Below are 27,834 nucleotides of genomic sequence, written 5' to 3'. Positions count from 1 at the left end.
CTGGATATAGATATGCAAAAAACAAAACAGATAAACCAAACAAAACAAAAATTTTGGCCGTATGTAAAAATTAATTTTAAATGGGTCAGAAACCTAAATGTAAAACCTAAAACTATAAAAATTTTAGAACAAAACATAGGCGAGAATCTTTGTGATCTTGGATTAGGCAAAGATTTCTTAAATATGATACCAAAAAAAGAACAATCCATTAAAAAATTGATAAATTGGGCTTCATAGAATTAAAAACTGCTCTTCCCAAGACACTATTAGGAGACAGAAAAAACAAGAGATTGGGGGAAAAAATCTTTCCAAAGCATATGTTTGATAAAAGATTCGTATCCAAAATATATAAAGTGTCCTAAGCTCAATAATTAAACAACTCAACATTAAATGGGCAAAAGATTTGAACAGACACTTCACCAAGAAAAATACACTCGCTGCAAATAAGCACATGAAAAGATGCTCAACATCATTAACGGCTAGAGAGTGCATAATAAAGCCACAATGAGCTACCACTACACAGGATCGGAACATCTATTATTAAAATCTCTGGACTTTCAAGTGTTGACAAGGATGAAGAACAATTGGAACTCGCATAGACTGCTGGTGGGAAGGTAAAGAAAAAAACCACTTGGGAACACAGTATAGTAGTTTCTTAAATGGTTACACCTACCTTATGACCTGGGCATTCCACTTCCAGGTATTTACCCCAGAGAAGAAAAACCATATATGTCTGTACGAAGATTTGCACAGGAATATTCCTAGTAGTTCTAACCAGGAAAATTGAAAGCAGCCTAAATCAAGTGCTGACTAGATAAACACACGGTGGTATATCCATAAATGGAATACTGCTCAGGAAGGAAGGAAGGATTGTTGCATGCAAAAACACGCAGGCATGTCAAAGTAACTATGTTGAGTGAAAGAAGCCAGACAAAATCAAGTACATATGGGATGATTCCATTTATGGACGACTCTAGAAAATGCAAACTAAAACAGATCAGTTTTTGGGCTGCGGATGGGGGATAGGTGGGGGTGGGGTAGGGCGAGGGAGGAGCAGAAGTGGGAGGAGCTGGGAGATGCAGAGATGGGTTGGGGAGGTCCTCGGGAAAAGGAAGGGAGAGAGGAAGGGGGAGGAAAGGCGAGGGGAAAAGGAGGGGAAGAGGGATAGGGAGAGAGAGAGGCAGAGTGGGAGGGAAGAGGGGCGGGGACCTGTGAGGGCCCAGGGCGCATAGTGGGAGGAGGAGGTGGGAAGGAGGGAAGAAGGGAGGAGCAGAGGAGGGAGAAGAGGTGGCAGGCGGTGTGGGCGGAGCGTGGGGAGGGAGGCCGACTAGCGCCGACGGAGGGGAGAGAATGGGGGAGGGGTAGGATGGGGGCAGGGACAGAGACGGGCAGAGACGGGCAGAGGGCAGAGGGCAGAGGGCGGAGCGGCGCCGGAGCGGGCGTCATGGCGCGGCTCCTCTGGTTGCTCCGAGGCCTGACCCTCGGAGCTGCGCCTCGGCGGGCGGTGCGGGGCCGAGCCGGCGGCGGCGAGCCCTGCACTGGGCCGGTACTGGGGGAGGCAGGTAGGACGCGGGTCCCGCAGGCCCCACCGCTGCCTACGGCTTTCGGCGTCATTTCACCCGCTGCACCCGGGAGCCTAAGGCCGGTCCAGGCCGGGCGCTGCCCTGGCAGGCACCCCTGCCCCCCCTACCTTAGGGTCTGGGACAGTGGATTGTAAACTTGGTGGCGGCGGGGTGGCGACTGACCCCTGTGAGAATTCGAGGAAATGAACACATGAGCCCCCTAAATGTGCGCGTAATTGTTTTTTTTTTTTTTTCTCTTGGCGCTGGGGCCCCTGACCCCTATCCGGGACTCCAGGCGAAGGCCCGCGGTCTGGGCTGCAGCAGCCCGGCCCGCGCGCCCCTGTGAAGGCCTCCAGTATTTTGCACTGCAGCCCTCTTCGTAGTTCCGCGGGCTTCCTTCCAGCATCTGAGAAGCCGGCAGTTCACACTAGGGATTCCTGGGGTGTTTCCTGCCCTGCTGTCTTCCCGTGTGTCTAAGAGCCAGGGAGACCGGGTAGATCATTTGTTCCTTCTTTAAGGTGACAGCCATTGTTAATGACTGAGACAGAGACCAGGGCGAGAGAGAGAGAGAGAGAGAGAGAGAGAGTGAGAGTGAGAGTGAGAGTTAGTTTTCTGCTAAATGCCTTTGGATCCTTTCTTGGATGTGGGTACCTGCACACTTCACCAAGCAGGAAGGAGTCACCTCGGGAGACCTGTGCCAGCTACCCCTGTATTTCAGGTCTATTTCAGGGGAACTTAGTGCCTCAGGGGATTGGCTTCCTGGGCGGTTGCCAGACTGACCCACTCTGAATCCAACTTTATATATGTTCATTGAAGACGTTCACCCAACTGATGAAAATGTACCAACTCATTCTGAGCTCTTTTTAGCCCCTGAAGTTTTCAAAATGTAGTGTTAAAAGAATACTTAACTAAATAAAAGCGTTGGCGTTGTGAAATGTTAGCTGATCCAACATGACTTCCAGCTATGGCCTTTCTAACCACTGGTGTCTCTGGTCAGTCAGTCTGATGACCTTTGTGAGCCCACTGTATGCCAAGCGTTGTTTTGCTGAGAACCACAGGTAATAGAAACAGATCACAGTTACCGACGAGCTCTCTATAACCCCTTGATACGGGATGGTGGTTATAGCGGTAACTACTTCATGGCTATAATTGCTGCTGTCAGAAGCAGCCTAATGAATTGCCCTGGGATCTGAAGTTCTCCACCAACATTAAAATTTGGCCAGACACCAGTAGGTAACAGGAGCTATGTACCTTATCAGATATCCCTCCTGGGAATTTATTCGAAGGAATTAGTTCAAAAGAAGAACAAGGAGATATATGCAAAGATGCTTTAAGCACTGGTCTCTTATAAAATGGAAACTGGCTGTAACCCAAATCAGTTAAGAAATACGTAAATCATGAAAATTAAATTCAACAAACTTTTAGGGAGTCATTAAAAATGATAAACAGGGAGTAGTTCTGGGATGAAGGGCTTGGGCATGAATAGATGCAGATTTTGAGTCTTGGCTCTCTGTTACTTCCTGGCTCTGTGTCTGAGCTCAGGCTGCTATTGCAAAACACCATGGACTGGGTGACTTAACCGACATTTTCTCACAGTTCTGGAGGCTGGGAAGTCCAAGATCAAGGTGGGAACGGACTTGGTTCCTGATGCAGACCTGCTTCCTGGCTTGCAGTTGACTGCCTTCTCACTCTGCGTTTACGTGACTATCTCAGGAAGGACCACTAGTGCCTCAAGGGAGCCTCACCTTTATGATCTAATGTAAAACTAATAACCTCCTAAGCCCCATCTCCAAATACCATCTCACTGGGAGTTAGGGCTTCAGCATATGGGAGTGGGGAGAGGAGCAGGGAGAATACATAACATTCAGTTTGTAACAATGTCTTTGGACATCTTTCTTGAATTTGGTAAGTTTAAACTTCAGATTTTTTTTTCCTTCTATCAAATAAGGCTAATGATAATAGTAGGGTTGTTGTACAGAATAACTTTTTAATTAAATATTTTGTTACAATGTTTGACACTTAGCAGGCACACAATAAATGTTAGTTATGATTACATAAATAAGTGTAAAGGACAAAAATGTAGCTACATTTAAGTTAAATCATGGGCTTAGGGAGTGTTGAGAGAGAGAGAAATTGGGAGGGGGGAAATGAGAAGATACTGAAATGACAGTATTTTTCTCCAGTGCTGCAATTTCTTATATGCTCAGAGTGATTTTTTTTTTTTAATCCAGGTTGATAAAGAGCAAACTGAAAAAGGAAAGTAAGAAATATTCTGGAGCAAAAACTCTGTTGCTTCAGGAAAATATTCTTTCTAGAGATAACTATGCTAGGAAACCATCCTGGGCATAGGGTTAAAACAGTCCAGGCACTGTGATGGGAGAGACTAGTTCTGCAGATCAGAATGGGCTGGGGATTCTTTTAATACCAGTTTCTGATGAGTTCCATTAGATTCAACACATTATTTATTGAAATGAAGTGGGCTTATGTGTGACAATTGGCAGTATAGCAACTGTGGCCAGGAAGGTTAGCAAAACCCGAAGAAGGCACCCAGTAGGTAACAATAGGACCAATAGTGGATTTCCTTAGGGATGAAAAAGTTGAGGCCCACCCCATGGAACTTCTGGCCAATAAGACATATGACCTGTGCAAATCACAGCACACAGAGAGAAGGGAACTCCAAGGAATTTGAGTTTATTAAGGCATAATTCAAAGTAAAGTTGTGTAGCTATCTCATGCAATAGCACCAATGGATACATGTTTTCATAGTGAAGATAGCAAGAGAATGTAGAGGGAATCTGGAAAATGTGTAGCCCCCAAAGGATGAGCACGTGGTGCAGAGGACAGAAAATACCTGCACACACACACAAAAGGACACAACCAGTGTGGAAACCTCTCTCTAGCCATGGTGGCCAGAAGACTTGACTCATTCCCAAGTGAGAGAACCTGTCGTGTATCTAATGCACACGTGCCTAAATTGCTGTTTGATAAAACTGCTCAGAATTTACTCATACTGCAATTTTTATTTAAACTTTGGTTGTTTTCTAAAACCCCAGTGTGTTCATTTGCTAGGGATGCCATAACAATATACCACAGGCTGGGCAACTTAAACGATGGAATTCATTTTCATACGGTTCTGGAGGCTGGAAGTACAAGACCAAGACTTGTCCTGAGATTTGTCCTGAGACCTCTTTCTTTAACTTGGGGATAGCCACCTTCTTGCTGTGTCCTCAGGTGGCCTTTTCCCTGCTGTCCCGTCCTCTTATGAGGACACCAGTCTTATTGGACCAGGGCCCCCTCTTAATGGCCTTATTTTAACATGATTGCCTCTTTAAAGGCCCTGTCTGTAAATGCAGTCACATTTTAAAGTACTGGGGATCAGGACTTCAACATATGAATTTGGAAGTTGGGGGGCAGGGAATGTCGTAATTCAGCTCTTAACATCCAGGTCAAAGAAACCTCTAAAAGTGATACAGCACACATATATCCTGACCTGGGTGTACCCAACTGAGCGTTTGTCATTGCGCTATCAAAGCAAAGTCTGTGTGCCCTTGACTGAGCCTTCTAGGTTGGCAAATCTGCAGCTAAATGTTGCATAATTGGTGCTTGAACAAGAACTAGTCTAAATATTATTGCCTACCCACTAAAGCTTTCACACACATTAAAAATGGTGTAAAAGGTCCACATTGATAAGGATTAAAAGAACCATTAAAAATGTTCTTTCATATTGTACTTAGATGAAGGCTTAATTCTTTCGGTTAGCAATTTAAACACTAGTTATATATTTTAAACTTAAAAAGAAAACATTACAGCGTGGCACTGTATCATGAACCTGTAGTCTCAGCTACTTCGGAGGCTGAGGAAGGAAAAATCACTTGAGCCCAGGCGTTCAAGGCTGTAGTGTGCTTTGATCATGCATATGAATAGCCATTGCGCTCCATTCTGGGCAATACAGTGACACCCGGTCTCTTAAAAAAATTAGGGCAGAGGGAGGAGGTGGTGTCTGAAGAACAGATAGTCACTCTCTAATAGGTGTAACAAAATACAGAGGTGTGGGAGAGGGAGCTGGGAACCCAGGCAAACTCAAGCCTTAGGTTCAAAGCGAAGGAAGTACCTGCTTTAAAACAGGTACTTGAGAGTCCCACTGACTTTTAGCCCTTCTCTAATTCCCACTTTCCAGTGTCAGCTACTATATTGTGCTGCCTGTTGAGTCACACTAAGGACAGTGCTTCCAGGAGACAATAGGGTTTTTTTCCAAGCCCATTCCACTTCCTCCCTGAAAGGAGATAGGAAGATAAAGCCAGCTTCACAGACTGTAAATTCCAACCTTAGTACCTGAAGTTGGTCCTCTTACCTATCCACAGGAATAATGCAAGATCTTTGCCACAGCCAAGAGGAGGGTGTTTTATCATGATGCTGTTTACTCCTTTCCTTGACAAATGTCAGTGATAGCCAGAGATTAGGTCTCACAAATCCCCCCATGGGACCAGAGTTTAAATATGGGAGGAGGAACCCAGGACATTCACTCTTACTAGCAAAGCCTGTTCTTGCTCTTTTTAGCCTCTGGCTAAAGCATTCCCTTTTTTCATCATTTGGGGTGGCCAAAAAGAGATAGGATCCTGAACAGAAGTGGCAAAAAAACAGACAGGAGGAGGCTTGTATTAGTTTGTTTTCAAAGTGCTATAAAGAAATACCAGAGACTGGGTAATTTATGAAGGAAAGAAGTTTAATTGGCTCATGGTTCCACAGGCTGTACAGGAAGCATGGCTGGGGAGGCCTCAGGAAACTTACAATCATGGTATAAGGTGAAGAGGAAGCAAGCACATCTTACATGGTCAGAGCAGGAGGAAGAGAGAGAGGGGGAGGTGAACTTTTAAACAACCAGATTTCTCAATAACTCACTATCATGAGAACGGCACCAAAGGGCCCCCATGATTTAATCACCTCCCACCAGGCCCCACCTCCAACACTGAGGATTACAATTTCACATGAGATTTGTGTGGGGACACAGAGCCAAACCATAACAGAGGCAGTCACTTGTTCCATTGTGACAAGATGGAAAAAGGGTAGATGTAGGTATTGTTAAGTGTGATGGTTTGGTAGCAAGAAGGTTTGTGGCTTTTGATTTTGCAAAAGTGGAATCTGTTGAGAGGAAGGGGAGATGTAGTAGAGACCATGGTTTGAGGAGAATGGAAAAGGTTTTTTTTTTTTTTTTTTTTTAATTTCAGTAGGTTTTGGGGGAACACGTGGTGTTTCATTACATGAATAAGTTATTTCTGTAATGGTTATTTATCAGATTTTGGTGTATTCATCACCCGAACAGTGTACATGGTACCCAATGTGTACTCTTTTATTCCTCATCCCCCCTCACAGCCTTTCCCCTCTGAGCCCCCAAATTCTATTGTATCATTCTTATGCCTTTGCATCCTCATAGCTCAGCTCCCACTTATAAATGAGAACGTACAATGTTTGGTTTTTCATTCCTGACTTACTTCACTTAGAATAATAGTCTCCAATTCCATCCAGGTTGCTGTGAATGCCATTATTTTGAGTGGTATTCCTTAGTATATATATACCATCATTTCTTCATCCACTAGTTGATTGATGGGCATTTGTGTTGGCTCCATATTTTTACAATTGCAAATTGTGCTACTATAAATGTATGTGCAAGTATCTTTTTTCATATAATGACTTCTTTTCCTCTGGGTAGATACCCAGTAGTGGGATTGCTGGATTAAATGGTAGTTCTACTTTTAGTTCTTTAAGGAATCTCCACACTGTTTTCCATAGTGGTTGTACTAGTTTACATTCCTGAGAGTGGAAAAGGTTTAAAACACCCATTGCAGAGAAATGGGAAGACAGCTGACTGGGGAAAGATAATACTCACCATGGTTCACTGAAACCCCAGTGAGATGAGTAACTTTGAGTTTATAAGGACAACTCTCTCCCCAGGTGGGGGATTTCCTCCAGTAGTGCTTGATGGTACGGGGGTGGCCATGGAGAAGATAGTTTTTTAAATAAGCTTTTTTATTTTGGAATAATTTTAGATTTATAGACAATTTATAAAAATAATGCAGAGTTCTCAAAACCCCTCACCCAGGTCCCCCTGGTTATCCGCTGACACCATCATTGTACATTTGTCAAAACTGTCTCTGTCTTTCCTTGTTTTTCATGACCTTGACAGTTTTGGGGAGTACTCGTGGGGTTCCTTGTAGAATGTCCCACAGTCTGGGATTGTTTGATGTTTCTCCCCACAATTAAACTGGGATTATGGGCTATTGGGAAAAATCTCATGGAGATGAAGTTTCTTTCTAGATTCATGTGCTCTTCCCCATCTCTCCCCTCAACACTGAGACACACACACACAAACATACACTCACACACTCACACTTATTTATATTTCTCTTGCTAAACCATTTGAGAGTTGCAGACATCATGACACTTTACTGCTAAATATTTCAGCACATTTCCTAAGACCAAAGACGTTTTCCTACAAAACCTCAAGACGGTTTTCCTCTCAGGAAATTGAGCACCCTTGTCTAATACACAGCTGATATTCAAATTTTCCACCATATACCAACAGTGTATTTTATAGCTCTTATTTTTTTTCTGGGATCTAGAATTTAATAAAGGGTCACACATTGGTTTCAGTTGTGGAGAGTCCTTGCTTTCCACAGGAAAGTGAAAATTTCCCTAAATTTTCACTTATGTGATTGTTTCTTCATGAAACACAGATTGAATGTTTTCGGCAGGAAAACTTTACTGGTGATGTTGTGTCCTTTCCAGAGCATCACATCAGGTAGACAGGATGTCACCTGTCCCGCTGTTGGTGATGCTAGCTTAGCCTATTTGGTTAAAGTAGTGGCATTTTTCTTCTTTGTAATTAATAAACTCTGGGGTTGTATTTTGGGAAGATGTGACTATTCTGTTCCCCAGCAGTCGAAAGGGGTTTTGGAATCCTCTGATGATTTTTACAAAATGGTGATCTAAAAATTTCTATAATTCCTTCTTCATTTATTACTTGACATTCTGCAGGATAACTCTGAAGGCCATTGAGCAATAGTAATTATCACATAAATACATTTTGTTTTGTCCCCAAAGTGTCAAATACCCCAAAAATCATGTGTTAACTGAGGTATATTCCGTAGGAATTTCAGATATATATTTCCATAGTAAAAAGAAACCCCTGTAGTCGTATAAACAGTATATTTAATAAAAGATACCTCCTGGGGAGCCCTTGTGTAAAAATAATAACAGTAATAAAAAGAAAGAAAAAAACTTTTAATATATTAAATAGTTTAAAAACCTTTTAGCAAAATGTAAGCAATCAGCTATATGCATCACTGGAAATGCAGTATTGTTTGGTATTATAAACTGGAGAGAAGATAAGTCTTTTCTTGCCGAAGGACAATTTAGGACTTTTTTTTGTAACCTAAATGAATTTCAACTGTAACTTCTGACATGTTTGATATATAGATGCTGGCATCACGGGCATTTAACATTTCATCTTCAGTGCCATAGTCAGATTACTAACCGTTTGGGCCTCTGTTTCTCATCTGTAAACTGAAGAGTTGGACACATTACAAAATCCTTTCCAATTCTTAATGTTGGATGATTAAAAACATTTATTATAGGAGTTGGACTTCCTACTCCCTTTGGCTAAAGAGAGTATTGCTCTAGTTACTTGGTTTACGCTCATGTGAATAAATGTAGTAATATAGATGCCAAGGCGAGCAGGAAAGAGGAAAATAAAATATGGACAAAAACCATGAAGCATCATAATAGATTATTGTAGGTCTGTTTCCCTTTCAGGACTATATGCTATGGGAGTTTCTTCTTTTGTTCCATGCAAGAAGATTTTTAAAATAGAGACCTCCCTTGACAAAGAAAATCAGAGCTATCCTTATAAACCAGCAAGGGAGAAGAGTTTAACAATCGACTAGCTCATGGTTCTTTTCTGGCCAATGCCTCAACTACTTCCGGCTAGATCCTGACAGCAACTGCTCCTCTGAAAGTCATCAGAGAAGAGAGGATCAGTTTCTATCCTTAGGTACCTGAAGGGAATTATTCCACATTCTTTCATATTTCAGCTGCCTCTTTCACTTCTATGCCCCAGGAGGACTAGAAAACTGGCTCTCTACTTCTTATTAATTTCTTATTAAATTAAATAGTCAATGAAGGCATTAGCCTTCTGGTCCCCATGAAGAATAAACTCATGGGAGAGAGAAGAAGGGACTGGATTATTCTGCTGGGTGACAGTGCACTTAGGGAAAAAAGCCAAGGAAGAAAAGTCCATCAGGTGTTTTTGTTTTAATTTTTAAAACTCCTGTTTAACAATACAGGGTCTCTTGCAACGTGTGAGCTGCCTCTTGCCAAGAGTGAGTGGCAAAAGAAACTAACCCCAGAGCAGTTCTACGTCACGAGAGAAAAAGGAACGGAACCGGTAAGCTAAGCTGGTTTACAGTTTTCTGATTGCGTGTGTTGGCAGTGAGGGGGCAGTTGGAATAGGTCCAGCTATGAAACCCAACTACCCAGCAACACTCCTCTTCCATTGTCCCCTTCTCGGAGTGTTGATATTCATCAAGTTGTAGAAACCTGAAACTCTTCCCTGGACACATCATCTCTATTCTGACTCCTAAATAACCTTCCTGTCATTTCAATTCCGTGCACCGCTATCACCTCCCCTCGGGGCCAAGTCACTGTCACCTTCTCTGCGCATGGCCATTCTTGCTCCAGCCAACCCATTCTCCACACTGCAGCCAAAGAGTTCTTTGGAAAACACAAATCTGACCATATCACTCCCCAGCTCAAAACCTTCGGTGGCTGCCCAGTGCTTTCAAGGAAAAAGAAAAGATGAGATGACTAATAAGGTCCTAACGGCCCCTGGCTCCCACCCCATCCTCAAATCCAGCCATCTTCCCTCTTGACCCAGTACTTTGGCCACACCACCCTTGAGCTCTCACACACCCTGGGCTCCCTTCTCAGGGCCTTTGCACCCAGCATTCCTTCTTCTCTCCCATCATCCCTCCCCACACCCTCCACCCATTCATTCAGACCTACCTTGTAGCTCTTAGCCCAAATCTCATTTTCTCTGGGAAACCTTCTCCTAGCCCCCAGCTAGGCTTGCTTCTAGCAGAACTCTTCCTTCATAGCATTTGCCATCGCTGCTATAACCCCTGGCACCTAATGTGGTGGCTGGCCATAGTAGGCATCCAAAAAATCAACTATTGTGAATGTTGAATGACTGCCAGGTAAGCGGCGCAAACATTATTTAAACTGCATTCGGCAGTCTCGGCTTTCATTCATTTTCTGAGAAAACAACCCTCAGTGGTTCCTCATTATAACATCACTTTTTACAGCACTGCATTTATCTGTGTGTCTGTGTGTGTGTGTCTGTGTGTGTGTGTCTGTGTGTGCGTGTACAAGTTTCTGGGGTACATGAGAAAATTTGTTACACATATATAATGCATAGTAATCGAGTCAGGGTATTCAGGGTGTCTGTCACCCAAATACAATGCATTTTTGTTAAGTGTCATCCACCTACTCTGCTGTCAGGCCCTGAGCATATTCCTTTTCTCTTACTGTATGTTTGTGGCCTTTAAGCCACTTCTCTTCATCCTCCCCCTACCCTCTGCTCACCCTTCCCAGGCTCTGTTATCCATTTTTCCACTCGCTACCTCCATGTGTTCAAATTCTTTAGCTCTCACATATAAATGAGAGCATAGTGCCGCATTTCTTAACCAGCGGTCTTAGACCCAAATATAGCTGCTGGAATGTAGCTTTTCTGAATTGAACTTTGTTATTAGGTATTTTTTACTAGTGAAGCAGATCTCACAGAGTGGACCCCAGCCCTGTGGCTTCAAGCATAGTAGAGTATGAATGTTTTTTCCTTTGTCAGCACCTGCAAAACTCATGTCACTACCCACGTGCACTGCCATTGTAATCATGGTGTCACCCTCAGTTTCTCCAATGCTAAAGTCATCAGAAGGACCAGCACATCCCAATAGAGTCTCTTGAAATGCTGGTATTTTTGAAAACTTCCTGTAGGTGGGATTTTACTAAAGCCCTCATTGGGAAAGAGACTACATTAGCCATTTGTGTAGATTGCACAAGGGAACCACATGATACTCTGTGAGCAGTTGTATGTATTCCCAGAGTATTCTAAGCCAACCCTAATTCTCAGGTGCAGAGCCAGGCCGGGCTTGGTATGTAGAGAGAACCTAGAGATGAGCTGCCAGATGTTTAGGAAAATAAATATGTGGGCTTCTCAAACAGATGGTGCAATATACTCTCTGTATTTGGCCATTTGACAAAATGAGCATCATTCATTATTTTAACTAATGTTATAAATCCCTTTCCATGGATCCATTTCCACATTTAACTTTTTAGAATATTGCAGAAATGTAAGCCTTCATTAGCTTTGTTCACCTAAGAGAAGAGAAATGAAACATCGAAGGTGTCTCTTTGGTGACTCTAAATTAAAATTCAGTCCCACATGGTTTTTCTTGGGCAACAGTAATACGCTAGCACTCTGCTAGACCAATGAATAAATTTACAGGCTGGCTGAGCAATAACCGGAAGTCAAGTATCAATAGAAGGGAGGTTTTGTGCGGGTCATTCTCTGTCTACTCTCCAGATCCACTCTCCACGGGATTCCCCTGCTCTGAGCTCTAGGAAGAGTGAGCAGTTCCTCTTCCCCGCAGCTATTGATTCAGTTTAGCCAGTGGGAGACACCAGTGAGATCTAAAGGTGGGATGGAGAAATCACTAGGGCCCAGCATTCTCTCTGTGGGGCTGCAGGTTGGCAGTGGCTGTGTTCCTGTATTGCAGGTGGCAGCTCTTGCAGGCAGCCCTCCCCTGCAGGTGCAGCCTCACCAGGTTCTGGCCACTCCCTCTTCCTCTGTCCCACAGGCCTAGTGGAGGCCATGGCGTCTCAAAGTCATTAGCCTAGGAGGCTTTGCCCTCACTTGTGGATTTCCATTGGCCCTGTCCGCACCTTTGTAAACAGTCCTGTGTGAAGTTATCTGCAGTCATCCCTCTTGAGTGTGTCACCTGTTTCCAGCAGGTGTGTTGTATTGACAAGATGGAATGGCAAACTGCCGTCGGTCCAGCAGACCTTGCAATCCCAGGGGAATCTGGAACGTCATTCTCTCTCTGACCCTGGCCCCTCCCTGTGCAGCCAGGCATTTCAGTTCTCTCTTCTAAGTATTCTTGAATCTCTTTCTTTTATTTCCACTGCTCTGCCTGAGCAGGAGCACACTCCAGGCTGCATGTGTGAGGGACATTGGATTGCTCTCTGCCTTTGGTGGCATCTTGCCCCATTCCAGCTCATTCTTTACCTGAATGTCAAGTGATCTTTCTAAAAACCAACTCCAATCAGGCGTCCACCCAGTTGACAAGTTTCCAGTAGCTTCACATTTCCAGTAGGACACAGTTTAAGCTCTTCGTCACGATCTAACCAACCCCAGCTGGCCTGGTCTCACCCGCCTTCCGGCATCATCTCTCTCCATCCTCCTCTTTGCCCTCTTCTCTCATGTGGGCCTTGCCCAAGGTGTTCTGCCTGCCCGAAATACTCTTCCATTTCCTCATTCAAAAGTCAGCTTAGTGTTGGCATTTTTCTATAATAAACAACAATCAGTTGTGCAATTTAGAATAATAATAAAAGATTAAGAAATAAAAAGACTCCCCCCCAACATCTCAGATAATATCTGATACAGACAGCCTTTGTGGAAACTCCTTTCATAGTGAAGGGTACAGCGCTACCCGAACTCCATGCCATCTCTATCATAGCTGTCACCACATGGTATAAATTGTCAGTTCACGTGTGTCTTCCTCCCACTTAAGTAGCAAATTCTTTGAGTGCAGAAACTGTTTTGCTGCCCACCTCTGCAACATTAGCACCCAGCTCAACCTGGGTTTATATTAGATTATCAGGTAAATACTAGAAATGAGGTAGAAGTTGAGTTTAACCCTAAATAAGTTACAGGACTTGTATAAAATTGGAGAGGGAGGGCACATCAGGAAGCTAGGCAAGGAGAGAGTGGGTAGATGTCATTTCAGAAACTATGTTGGCTGAGTATTCCTTTTCATTGATTTTTTTTTTTCCTTGAGATGGGGTTTTGCTCTTGTTGCCCAGGCTGGAGTGCAATGGTGCGATCTCGGCTCACCGCAACCTCCGCCTCCTGGGTTCAAACAATTCTGCCTCAGCCTCCCGAGTAGCTGGGATTACAGGTACCTGCCACTACACCCGGCTAATATTTTGTATTTTTAGTAGAGATGGGGTTTCACCATGTTGGCCAGGCTGGTCTTGAACTCCTGACCTCAGGTGATCCACCCGCCTCGGCCTCCCAAAGTGCTGGGATTACAGGCATGAGCCACCGCACCTGGCCTTCACTGATTTTTTAATTTTTATTTTGCTTACTGTGATAGCAGTTATCTGTCACTTCCTCTGTCCAACTGCCCCCCTGCAATAATGAGATTATGTTTTGAGTCTTCCCAGGCTGTCTGGATCCTATGAAAAGGCTTTTCTAGATCAGCCTTGGAACTGGCAGTCCTGTTTTGCATGCGTGCATCTTCAGCCCAGGTGGGAAGGATGGGAAGCTTCCTCTTTTTTTTTTGTTTTTGAGATGGAGTCTTGCTGTGTTGCCCAGGCTGGAGTGCAGTGGCACAGTCTCGGCTCACTGCAACCTCTGCGTCCCAGGTTCAAGCAATTCTTCTGCCTCTGCCTCCTGAATATCTGGGATTACAGGCATGTGCCACCACATCTGGCTAATTTTTGTATTTTTAGTAGAGATGGGGTTTCACCATGTTGGCCAGGCTGGTCTTGAACTCCTGACTTCAGGTAATCCACCTGCCTCGGTCCCCCCAAAGTGCTGGGATTACAGGCATGAGCTACCATACTGGGCCAACTTCCTCTTCTTTACAGCTGCCAACTAGTGCCAGTTTTGGGAGCAGGCATTTGAGGGGACTGGCCATAAAGGACCAGCTCACTACCATTCAGATTTCTGCAGCTAAGTTTAGGGTTTTAAAGAAGGAAAACATCCAAGTGTGCCCAGATGGTAGGCTCAGTAGGTTAATTTGAAATTGTCTGTCATGCAGCTCACTGAAAATGTGCTGTTAAGCTACCACAGGGAATTTGGATGTTTGACCTGTGAATGTTTTGAGTTGGGAAGCCTGGAGGGGTCTGAAGATTTCCTGAGTCAGCTTTGTCACTTGATGAGCTGTTCTGTGCTTTGGCTTTCCTCGGGCCCATAGGAGGGGATGGTGCCTGCTGCCAAGCCCTGTGATAGTGGATCTTCATAGTCAGCTTGTGCAAGGGTTGATTTTCTTTAATTTTCTTTGACAGAGGAGATGACAAAAGAAATTGGGCAAAAATGGTCTTTTAAAAAAAGTCATCAGCCGGGTGCAGTGGCTCATAGCAAGTGCCTGTAATCCCAGCACTTTGGGAGGCTGAGGCATGCCGATCACTTGAGGTCAGGAGTTCGAGACCAACCTGGTTAACACGGTGAAACCCCGTAAAAGTACAAAACTTAGCTAGGCTTGGTGGCATGCACCTGTAGTCCCAGCTATTCGGGAGGCTGAGACAGGAGAATCACCTGAACCCAGGAGGCAGAGGTTGCAGTGAGCTGAGATCGTGCCATTGTACTCTAGCCTGGGCAACAGAGTGAGACTTCATCTCAAAAAAAAAAGAAAAATCAAGTTTGAGAAATAACATTTAAACAAATATTGACTTGGCTCATTCATTGACTTGTCTCCTGTTCTCCTCTCAGAATACCTCTGAAAACTTGCAAACCCTGTAACTCACAATGAACGTAGTAATTTCATCTAAGTAGTAACCTGGGTTGGTGGGGGGAGAATCTAGCTCATTATTTAACATTTATTAAGTACACTGTGTCCTAAACATTATATGAAGCATATTAAAGGCAAAATCCCTGATCTCACTGAACTATGCTTTTTATGTATTTATATTCTGTCTTTAACTGGAGATTTCAAAGTATGTTAGACAGTGGACTAGATTCCTGTTGTATTAACTCTTCTAAAAGGGAGAACGAAATCTCACACAATCACAGAGGACAAGACTCTGTTCTCTTGCTTTTTCACCGACTTTGATGCTCTTGGATGAAAAGTCCTGTATGAATACAAAGATTATCAATGTCATAATTTGCATATTGGGTGCAATAAAGCCCCGGCTGTAGATACATCTGCAGGCTGCTTCATTGGGTGCATTATAATTTTCTCTCTGGTGTTATTTGCACTTCGTCAAATTAGTACAGAAATTCCTTGATTTGGGGACTTACCCAGGATTTAAATCTGCTGTATCATCTCCTGCCAGTAGTATGAGAAATCTGAACGTGACATATCTAATTTACTTTCAGCCTTTCAGTGGGATCTACCTGAATAACAAGGAAGCAGGAATGTATCATTGCGTGTGCTGTGATAGTCCACTCTTCAGGTAAGATAAAGAATCGAGAGCTACGGAAGGAGAGCAAACCTCTAGGTTCTTACTGCTGTGTTTCATTTGAGATCTTGGATAAATAAATACCCATAATACCCATTTTGTTTTTTAAATTGCCCTTCTCATTTTGCATTGTTGCTGTAAGGAGAGCTATTCATATGAGATACTTGCCTGTCTTGACTTTTATTTCTAGCATTTAGAGCCATTAACAAGACTTCTTAGCTTATATTCTTCCTTCCTCTATCCTCAAGAAATAGCAAGGAAATAAAACTTGGTGGGTACCTTATGATAAAACTATTAGAGTTTTTTTTTTTTTAGAGGGAAAGTATTTAAAGAAATCTAAACCATGATTATATTTGCTGGGCCATGTGATTAAAACTCTCTCTCTCCCAGGGAAAATGGGTTTATAATTTAATTTAGGAAATGTAGAATTTTATGAGGATAGATTCCCCACAATGCTTGACAGTAGTGAATACCATACCCTCTTCTATATAGCTAAAAGTAAATTTAATTGTCCCTTGATTTCAAAGCCTCTTTTAAGTCAATCAGGATCTGAAATCTCTCAACAAAGGCTTTTTTGTTTAGACACGCAGGAAACAGTCTTAAAAAAAAAAGTAGATTCGATGGAGAAGAAAGGAAAATATCTTTGAAGTCCTATTTTTCAGAACTTCAAAGATGTTTTCCTTTCTTTTGCATCAACCTTAAATTAGTTTAGAATAAAATATAAATCAAGCCAGCCCTGTGCATCACCCATTAGGCAGTGCTTCCTTCTGTCCTCTGGGCTTTGAGCAGTCTGGGCCTTCCTGCCCGACTGGCTGCTAATGTGGGCTGCGTTAGGAAGCCGGACCCGCCTGCAAGGATGAGAAGCGATTAGCATCGATTTTCCTCCATGCTTACAGATGGGCAGGCCTTTGCCCAGATGCATTCACATTGGCATGGGGGAAACTAGAAGGAGGTTAATTTTTACACAGTAAAATGTGGGACTCAGGTTTCTGAGACAATAGTTATTTCTTGACGTTTGGTTCTGTTAAAGAGGAGAGGTAGGACTTTGAGATGGCCCATGAACTTTAAGCCATAGAACCATGCTGCCAGCATGTCAAAGGCTCCCTTGTTACTGCAGGCATCAGGCAGTGTTCTGTCTCCCTCTTCACACTGTGAATACAGAAGATAAATCATCCTTGCAAGAGCATTCTCCTAAATCATAGTCTTCACTCTTCCCCTTCCTTGATGTTCCGGTTTCTGCATCTGAAAAAGAAGGGGCCTTCTTCCCTTCCTTTCACCTTGCAGGCTTAGTTGTAGTGTCAGAATACTGGAACCAAGAGGGTCCTGAGTCCAGAGCACAAACCTCTGTCCAGTAGAACTTCCTGTGGTGATGGAGATGTCTGTATCTGGCCATGTGGTAGCCGCTCATCACATATGCTTGTTAAGCACTCAAGATGTGGCTAGCATGGCTGAGAAGCTGACTTTTTCAATTTAATTTTAATTAATTTAAACTTAAATTTAATTTTAATTAATTTAAACTTAAATTTAATTTTAATTAATTTAAACTTAAAAGGCTACATGTGGCCAGAGGCTACTATATTAGCACAATGCTAGTTCAAATTAAGGAAGTTAAGTGACCAACCCCAGGTCCTGGAGGTTGTGAAAGAGTCAAGACTAATAGGAAAACCAGCCGATTCTCCAAAAGCCCACTGACCAAGTGGCCAGTTTAAGGGACTGCCAATTCACCAACCTTGTTTTTGTGTAACCATTTAGTTTCAGTTGAAAAGTTTCCATTTTGCATTCTTAAAGACTTCTGAGTTTGTTTCTGTTCTTCTTTCTTGTTGCTGCTACTGCAGCTGAAGGAAATAATATATTCCTGAAGATTATTTATGTTCCAGAATATACTGTTCTTAAAGATGCACTCATTTATGGGAGAGGCAGTAGAATGGTTAAGATTGCCAAGGTATATATCCTGGCCCCATTGCAGTGTGACCTTGAGCAAATTTCTTAACCTTTCTGTGTCTGATTTCCTCACTTATAAAATGAAGATAATAGTAACTAATTCATAAGGTTGCTGGGAGGATGATCTGAGTCATGAGTTAATACATGAAAAAGCATAGAGCGATGCCTGACATGCCTGACTCAGGCCAGGCAGTTGCTGCAAGTTAGTAATGAATTTTTTTTTTTTTTTTGAGATGGAGTCTCGCTCTGTCATCCAGGCTGGAGTACAGTGGCGTGATCTCGGCTCACTACAACCTTGGCCTCCCAGGTTCAAGCGATTCTCCTGCCTCCTGAGTGGCTGGGATTACAGGCGTGTGCCACCACGCCCGGCTAATTTTTTGTTTTATTAGTAGAGATGGGGTTTCACCATGTTAGCCAGGATGGCCTCGATCCCCTGACCTCAGGTGATCCGCCCGCTTTGGCCTCCCATAGTGCGGGGATTACAGGCATGAGCCCCCGCACCTGGCCATAATGACGTGTTCTTAAGCAACAGAGCCCTCTTAGGGCTGTATACATGAATGTGCTTTTGATCCTGAGGAATTCTGGAAGATATATTCTAATTAATGAGAATATACAAATGCAGACTATATTCCTGAGCCTTCTTCCTGTTCAAGAGGAGTTTTAGAAATACATTCTTGTTTTGCCTCTCATTTTCCTTCTCTTTCTGTCTCTGGTCTCCAGTTTCTATAGTAGGAAGCAGAGGTACAGAAAAAAAAAAAATTCCTTCAAATGTTTGTGTAGAATGAAAGTGAAGGGAAAGTTGGTCAACCAAAACTAAGTAGTTCTTTTAACAAGTAAACGCAGGGCCCGCTCCTTTGAGCTGCCTGCTTCAGCTCGGCTGCTTCCTGCCTGGGACCCCCTTCGTGCTGTGCTGGCCTCCTGGGATCTGCTCAGCCCCACTATTGCTAATTGAAATTCCACTTATTTTTGGATCCCAGATTTATCCTGAAACCTCCTCTGATAGCACACACTGTGGGGGTTTTTTTTAAAAAATCTGCTTCAAATTCCTATTTATCAGTATCACACAATTTAGGACCTAATTATTCTCCTATTGGTTCAAGTATTTTATTTAGTTAAGGAGAGAAACTTGATTAGCTCTTGAGCCCCTTGGCCATCTTATCCTTCTTGGACAAGCCTCATGGAAGTTGCTACGGGTTGAATTTTGTCTCCCAAAAAGACATGTTGAAGTCTTAATCTCTGGAAGCTGGGAATGTGACCTTATTTAGAAATAGGGTGGCTGCAGGTATAATTAGTTTAGATAAGATCATATTGGAGTGGGGTCAGCCCTAGTTCCAAAATCACTGCTGTCCTTCTAAGAAGAGGAGAAGTCGTCCAGACAGAGAGGAGACAGCCATGTGAAAACGGAGGCAGAGGTTGGTGATCTGCAGCTATAAACCAAAGACTGCCTACCTTAGAAGGTAGGAAGAGGCAAGGAAGGATTCCCTAGACGCCTCAGAGCCCTGCGGACACCTTGACTTTGGACTTCTATCCTCCAGATTGTGAGAGAGTCCCACCCATTTTGTGGTATTTTGTTGTAGCCACCTTGGAAACAGATACTTAGATGCTCCGTAAGTACTTCTTGATTGGTTGATTAATAACATCCGTCCTGCTGCTTAGAAGCCATAGCAGTGTTGGGACTATCAGAAGCTGTGGTTATGGGCTGGGCATGGTGGCTCACGCCTGTAATCCCAGCACTTTGGGAGGCCAAGGTGGGTGGATCACTGGAGGTCAGGAGTTCAAGACCAGCCTGACCAGTATAGCGAAATACTGGCTTTTCTAAAAATACAAAAATTAGCTGGGCGTGGTAGCACACACCTGTAATCCCAGCTACTAGGGAGGCTGAGGCAGGAGAAGAGCTTGAACCCAGGAGGTGGAGGTTTCATTGAGCTGAGATTGAGCCACTACACTCCAGCCTGAGTGACAGAGTGAGACTCCATCTCAAAAAAAAAAAAAAAAAGAAAGCAGCTGTGATTATGAAATCACTGTGGAAATGTGAGGGAAGTGGCTGCAACTTCTTAAGCACTTACATGCCCGACACTGGGCTCCAATGCTTTGCAAACAATCCTCACCTTCCAATAAGGAGCTATGAAAACCCCCATTTAACAGATGTGAAAACTGAGGCTTAAAGAATTTAACTAACTTGTTCAAGGTCACTTATCTAGTAAGCCATAGTGCAGGAATTTGGGTTCCACTGGAGCCTGTACAGTGCACTCTTCTTGAGAGTGGAAAGCACCCCAGCAATGAAGGAGCCCTCTGGACATGTGGCAGGTGCCATGTCCAGGCTCTTCATGTGCATCATTTCATCAGACCTCTTGGCAGCTCCCCGTAGTGCTGTTATTATTCTCATTTCATGTGAGGAAACTGAGAGGAAGATGAAATAACTTGTCCAGGGTTCCGCTGCTTACAGGTAGCCAGCCAAAATATGACCTCACAGTTTTGGACTCCAGAGCCCACATTCTTCACTAGCTGAGCTTCCATTAAGCCACGTGGGCAGCACCGTTGACATAGGTGCCATCGCCTTCTGGTGCCTGCTTTCTGAATTACAGGTGTAAGTTTCTCAGAAGACATAACCAGTCTCTGATGGTGATCCCGGCCAGTGTAACTCATGAGTTCCCTTTCCAGAGCCTTGTTGCCAGCCTCATCTGCCAGACTTACCATCATTCTCCTCATCATCCTATAGTTGTTGGAATGAGTTTGGTGCACAGTTTTTGAGAGCTTCTGCCTCTCCAAATCAGAGACCTTTAATCAAAGGTATCTGGGTCAAGAACACTTTCCAGCATGTGTTGCCACACTCCTAGGGACTCCAGACTCTCATTTCGCTAACTTGGAATGAAGTGACATTGTCCCCCACTGCCACTTCCTCTCCTCCTTCTCTCCTTCCTTCTCCCTTTCTTCTTCCACATAAGCCTATTGGGAAAGTGTTTATTAAAATCTATTGTGGGATCACATATTTCACGATCATAAATCTTCTTAAAATAAGAGGAAACAGAGCCTGATACTAGTTCACGTTTTACATAACGTCCTGATGTCTTATGCACCATGGGTAACCAAGTAATATTGTTAAAAACCTTTTGTGTGCCCCATTCCCTCAAAGGAACAGAAATTCTTCTAAGAGGTTAGGGCTGTCAGTTATCACCAAGTGCCTGTGCTGTTGGTTTGGGAACTGTAGAACTTCCAGAAATCAAGGAAAACCAAAGCAAATAAAATGAAACAAAGTAAAAATCCCTTAGAGTATATGATTCAGAATGGTTTTAGTTCTTCAAGGGCAAACCTTACAATCTGCTAATCACATAAATATGTATATTGGAATTTCTGATTGGCTTTAATATTTTCATTCCCAGTCTTAACTTATATACGTTAGGCCTCTCATATTACTTGGTAAAATCTCCAGATTCTGCTAATTGCATCAATAAAGGTTTATTGTTTCCCATAAAATGCTTTAATGAGTTTTTATTAGTCGTAGGTTCATTTATTTAAAAAATTTTATTGTAGTCATAATTCTCCATCAAAATTCATTTAATGATCACTAGTTTATATATAATGTTGAGGATGGAAAGACTGGGATTAAAAGATACTTAATGATGTTTTTCCCTGAGCAGAGTGGTCAGATGAATGTTTTCGAACCCTTGGAAGAGGATTGCAAAGAACCTGACCTGAATATGCAAACACTTCTAGTTGGACCCACAACTGCTCACATTTCATAGATTTCTGGTATTAATAATAAAAAAATTAAAAAATAGCTACTGACTTATGTGCCATGTGTCAGGTACTATGCTAAGCATACATACAGGAAGTGAGGTGATAATTCCATTGCTATTGTTAGCTTTTAAAAAATCATACAATCTATAAATGTAGAAAAGGAGACTTTATTTCTTCTAAAGGGTTACAGTCTTCAGGGTGGCCATCCCACAGGCTGGAAAGCGAGCTCCCAGCCAAGCGCAGACGCAGGCACTCGGAAGGGGGAGCAGCTGGGGTAGGAGCTTTATGCTGAAGGGGTTGGCTAAATATACCTATTTAACAGATCACAGGAGGGGTTATGAAAATTCGTGAAGATGGTCCTGACATACGCATATTGAACAGACATGCATGTAACACATGACCTATGTTTATTTGGGGGTAGAAACTTAACATTTAAATGTATTACAATTAGACCCTGCACATCAAAAGTCTTTCAGGATATGAAGGCCCGCAAGTGCACAGCCTCTGTAAACCATCCAGAACCAGTTCATGGTCTTTTAATCAGGAGAAAGTTACTAAAATCAGTCTCTTGTGCAATCAAAGCTGTAGTTATGGCTGGTGGAACAGAGGGTCTCAGCTAGTCACTGTCTGATGGTAGATGAGCTGCTTATCTCAAGGCCAGTGATTGTTTAGCTGCTAGAGAAAAAGAAAACCCTTGTGGCAGTTGTAACAGAGTTGATTCTTTAAGTGTAGGGGTGTGTGACTTCACCCTCGCCTGGCATGGCCTTAGGTCCTGTTTATAATGTGGTATATTATTGCCACAAAGAGTCTGTTTGCCAGTCTTATGATCTCTATTTAAACATCAGTGCTGGTCATTTGTTGTGTCTAAACCATGAGAGGGAGGGGGTATAACGAAGTGTGTCTGACCTCCTGTCCCATCATGACTGGAAACTCGGTTTAAAGGTTTTTCTGGAGTCCCCTTGGCTAAGAAGGGCTCTATTTAGTCAGTAGGTGGCTTAGAACTTTTTTTTAGTCTATGCTTGTCTATAGATTAGGACGCTGAGGCTTCAAAAAATTAAATGACTTGCCAAGGTGACACAGATGTAACAGACAGATCCCAGATTCACACCCAAATCTTTCAGAAATCAAAGTCTTTCCTCCTAATGGCTATACTTGTGGTTCTCAAAGCCTAGTCTGAGGACCCCAGAGATTCCTGGGGGGGACTTTTCTAGAGGCTTTTCCAATCACACTTGAGGCCACTTGAGGCCACATCCTCTTATACCTCAATCAAAACAACATAGCAACAGACTGAATCCAGAGGAAGATTCAGTTGTCTTTTTTTTAAGCCAGACGTTAAAGAGCCTTGCAAAATTGTAAAACAGTGCAACTCTTCTCATGAAATGTTTGTTTCATTTAGAAAAATATAATTATTTGTCATAAATATATGTGATGTTAACATGTAATAAATTTATTTCACATTGAGCATCTCTACTCTGAAAATTCAAAATCTGAAATGCACCCAAATCTGAAACTTTTTTATTTTTTGAGATGAGTCTAGCTCTGTTGCCTGATCTCCACTCACTGCAACCACCGCTTCGTGGGGTCAAGATATTCTCCTGCCTCAGTCTCCCGAGTAGCTAGGACTATAGGCATGCACCACCATGCCCAGCTAGTTTTTTTATTTTTAGTAGAGAGGGGGTTTCACCATGTTGGCCAGGCTGGTCTCAAACTCCTCAGCTCGGCCGGGCGTGGTGGATCACGTCTGTAATCCCAGCACTCTGTGAGGCCGAGGCGGGCGGATCACGAGGTCAGGAGATCGAGACCATCCTGGCTAACACGGTGAAACCCCGTCTCTACTAAAAAATACAAAAAATTAGCCAGGTGTAGTGGCGGGCGCCTGTAGTCCTAGCTACTCGGGAGGCTGAGGCAGGAGAATGACGTGAACCCGGGAGGCGGAGCTTGCAGTGGGCCGAGATGGTGCCACTGCACTCCAGCCTGGGCGACAGAGCAAGACTCCATCTCAAAAAAAAAAAAAAACTCCTGAGCTCAAGTGATCCACCCGCTTCCACCTCCCAAAAAGCTGGGATTATAGGTGTGAGCCACCATGCCCAGCAAAATCCGAAACTTTTTGAGAACCAACATTAGACTCAAAGGAAATGCTCATTGCAGTATTTCAGATTAAGGATGCTTAACCGTCAGGTAAAATGCAAAATTCAAAAAGATCTGAAATCCAAAACACTTCTGGTCCTAAGCATTTCAGATAAGGGGCACTCAACCTATATTAATAAAAAATAATTAATGCACACGTTTTTAAATTCTCAGTTATAATTTATAATTTGTTAAATGTTGGCATATGTAACTCATAGACAAAAGCTCTCAGCAATCCCTATTAATTTTGGGGACACAGAGGGGACGTGAGGGGTGCTGACCCCAAAATGTTTGAGAATTGCTGCATTACACAGTTGTTTCTGTGGGAGTTTGTGCTGTCAGCTAGGCTTCCTTCTGTGGGTGGCAAGTCACCCAGGTGCCGAGGCAAGAGACTGAGGGCACGAGCTGTTCCAGTACAATAAAATATATAAAATAAGAATAGTTATACTAGATATAGATAATAGATTATATATGACTATCATTAATCAGTAGTTTGTAGCGATTACTCTCCATTCCAGTATTACAATAATCCTCGCTCTACAATCATAACCTAGGAAAAATCAGGCCATACAGAGATAGGAGCTGAGGGGACATAATGAGAAGTGACCAGAAGACAGGAGTGCGAGCCTTCTGTTATGCCCGGGCAGGGCCACCAGAGGGCTCCTTGGTCTAGCGGTAATGCCAGCATCTGGGAAGACACCAGTTGCCAAGCGGACCGTGGTCTAGCGGTAGCATCAGTGTCAAGGAAAAACACCCGCTACTTAGCAGACCGTGAAAGGGAGTCTCCCTCTCCCCGGGGGAGTTTAGAGAAGACTCTACTCCTCCACCTCTTGTGCCCGCAGTTATCTGTCTCCCTGTAATGCTGTGCTTCAGTGGTCACGCTCCTAGTCCGCCTTCATGTTCCACCCTGTACACCTGGCTCTGCCTTTTAGATAGCGGTAACAAATTAGTGAACGTACTTAAGGTCTCTGATATGCAGAAATAATGGCGTAAGCTGTCTCTCTCCTCTCTTTCTCTCTGCCTTGGCTGCCAGGCAGGGAAGGGCCCCCTGTCTGGTGGACACATGACCCACGTGACCTTACCTATCATTGGAGATGGCTCACTCTCCTTACCCTGCCCCTTTGTCTTGTATCCAATAAATAAGAGTGCAGCCTGGCATTCAGGGCCACTACCGGTCTCTGCGTCTTGGTGGTAGTGGTCCCCCAGGCCCAGCTGCCTTTTCTTTTATCTCTTTGTCTTGTGTGTTTATTCCTACAATCTCTCATCTCCGCACATGGGGAGAAAAACCCACCGACCCTGTGGGGCTGGACCCTACATCCTTCTGTGTTCATCGTGTAGGGATTTCATTCTTTGCCACTTTTTCTTCTTAGATTAGTTTGTTTTGTTCGTTTGTTTTTTGGCTGGGTCTAACATTCAGTTCTTCTCTTTCTTCCTTAGAGAGAGAGAGAGCCATTTCCTTGCCACAGCAATTTTTGAAGTCTATTTTCCCAGTGCCATTTAAGGGGGCTTATCCATCAGAGCACTGAGAGGGTGGGTCTTTGGTGAGTGGATTTACCTGCTGTCCTTCTTCTCCTTGTGCCAGCATCATGAGTCCTTGGGAGACTTCTGGAGGGCTAGGTTTCACTGCAGTTATTGATGCCAGGTACCCGGGCGTATTAATTAATCATCATCATCATCATCACCATCACAGCAAGAATTCTGGGCACCTACCATGTGCTCAGCCCTGTGCTAAGCTTTATATCACACTTCACAGAGTTCCCCTCAAATCCTCAAAACAGCCCTGTAGTGTAGATACTATTCCCATTTGCTAGGTGAGCAAACTGAGGCTTCAAGAGCTGTGGTTTCACACAGCTAAGAAGTTGCCAGAGGCAGCTTTTGAATCCCTGGTCAGGCTTCTGTGTTTAGATAACCTGAAATTCCTGTTGCTAAGCATGACTTTCTCATCAGACCTTACACTTCCGTGTTGCACCAAGATGATGATGACTTCCTCCGACCATTAGTATTTCGTTTTGATTTCTCCTTTTTTGACATTTTCAACACATGGGCTTGATCTGTGTTACCTAATATGCAACACAGTTCACAAAGCACCATGTGTTTTTAGATCCTTGTTGGACATCCAGAAAGAAGGCTTTAGCATCAAAGGATCAAGAAGTCCTTTCACTTCGAGAGGCAATGGCTTCAATAGTGAAGGTGCAGTGTGGACGATTCCCGGGGGACTGACTGTCACATAGCTGGGTGTGGGATCTGGCAGAGGAGAGTTGAAATACATCCTGTTCCCTGGAACAACACGTTGGGGCATGAAACCCTCTTGGCATGTTAATGACAGTGTCATTAGCAGCTGTAGTATCATTTATGTCTTCCACAGTTCTGAGAAAAAGTACTGCTCCGGCACTGGGTGGCCTTCGTTTTCCGAGGCCCATGGTACGTCTGGCTCTGATGAAAGCCACACAGGGATCCTGAGACGTCTGGACACCTCGTTAGGATCAGCTCGCACCGAGGTCGTCTGCAAGCAGGTGAGATTTCTTATTTTGTTTTACTTTCCCTGATGCTGCCCCAAGTGCCACAAACAGCTCCCTTGTTCTTGGCAAATCTGTTGTCCTTTTCTAGGGGTACTTTTGTCTTCAGAACACGTGGGATTCCCTTTTTGTTTTGTGTTGTTTTGAGACAGAGTCTCGCTCTGTTTTCCAGGCTGCAGTGCAGTGACACGATCTCAGCCCACTGCAGCCTCTACCTCCTGAGTTCAAGTGCCTCAGCCTCCCAAGTAGTTGAGATTACAGGTGCCTGCCACCACACCCAGTAAATTTTTGTATTTTTAGTAGAGACGGGGTTTCGCCATATTGGCCAGGCTGGTCTCAAACTCCTGACCTCAAGTGATCCACCTGCCTCGGCCTCCCAAAGTGCTGGGATTACAGGCCTGGGCCACTGCACCCAGCCCAGAACACATGGGGTTTCTACACATGACAGTAATGATCACTCTCTCCCTTCTGGGCACTGCGAGAAAGAGAAACGGCTTCTCCAGCTTCTCTCTAATGTGGCTGTTCCTGGTTCTAGCCTTCCATAGAGATGAGAACAGAGGTAGGATCTTCACCTTCTTTTGAGCAGGGATAAGGAGCAGGAAGCCCTTATCCTGCTATAGTGTCTGGCATCTCATCTTTGACTTACCCAGTGTGGCTGGCACCTCCATCTCCCCAACCTTCTTTTGCACCCTGCAGCATGTCACTGGCCGGCAGAGCAATGCTGCGGGTGACATCATCATCTGTGCCTTCTGTGAGCCCAGTAGGAGAGAGTGGCTTAAATCCAGATTACAAATTCATTTTGATATCCTTAGCTGCTCACATTTTCTGACTCATGAGTTTTGTAAAACACTAGAGGCAAGCTGATTAAGATAGCGTGGTTTTGCCTTAAGTGATAAATAATAATAATACACTGGGTACTACAATATTATTCAGTACTTACCCAGGAATTATGTTAATGCTTTGCGTGCAATATATCAATTAATTGTCCCCACCGCTCTCTTATGTAGGTATGATAATTATCCCCATTTTTAGATGAGTAACTCTAAAGGCCCAAATTTAATAACTCGCTCACATCCTATTGATAAAGGAAAACTATTGACCGTGACTGTGTTCTGCTTTCTTTCATTTCTTAATTTAATTCGGATGCAATAGACTTTTCTCCTAACACAGATGTCAGACTCCAGAGTGGAGTGATTTTGCGGGGGTTCGTCTGTCTGGTTTTACATAAAGAGCTTTGTTTGCATTTGGAGATGACAGAGGCTTCTGTCCTTTGCAGTGTGAAGCTCATCTAGGTCACGTGTTTCCTGATGGACCTGGACCCAATGGTCAGAGGTTTTGCATCAACAGTGTGGCTCTGAAGTTCAAACCAAGGAAACACTGACCGTCTTCAAGAGTCCCGTTCCCTTGCCACCCCTTCATGCGCACTCTCAATTTCCATAATTCACTTGAATGACTTGCTTTGTTTGCAATAAAACTGGCCTGAGTTTGCTGCTGTC

At 43.6% G+C, this 27,834-nt stretch overlaps 1 protein-coding gene across 1 annotated transcript; it reads left to right on the top strand.

Annotated features, from left to right (window-relative positions):
- Positions 1-1,280: 1,280 nt before the first annotated feature.
- MSRB2 (methionine sulfoxide reductase B2) lies at positions 1,281-27,834 on the top strand. Its single transcript, XM_025396514.1, has 5 exons — positions 1,281-1,562; positions 9,902-10,002; positions 15,934-16,010; positions 26,188-26,335; positions 27,615-27,834. The coding sequence occupies exons 1-5, from the start codon at positions 1,367-1,369 to the stop codon at positions 27,717-27,719; spliced, it is 627 nt and encodes a 208-aa protein (XP_025252299.1). The 5' UTR covers positions 1,281-1,366; the 3' UTR covers positions 27,720-27,834.

The sequence above is a fragment of the Theropithecus gelada genome, chromosome 9 (genome assembly GCF_003255815.1).
Source record: "Theropithecus gelada isolate Dixy chromosome 9, Tgel_1.0, whole genome shotgun sequence".
NCBI classification, from domain to species: domain Eukaryota; kingdom Metazoa; phylum Chordata; class Mammalia; order Primates; family Cercopithecidae; genus Theropithecus; species Theropithecus gelada.
The sequence above is the reverse complement of the archived record's forward strand: the minus strand, read 5'-3'. Positions and strand labels throughout refer to the sequence as shown.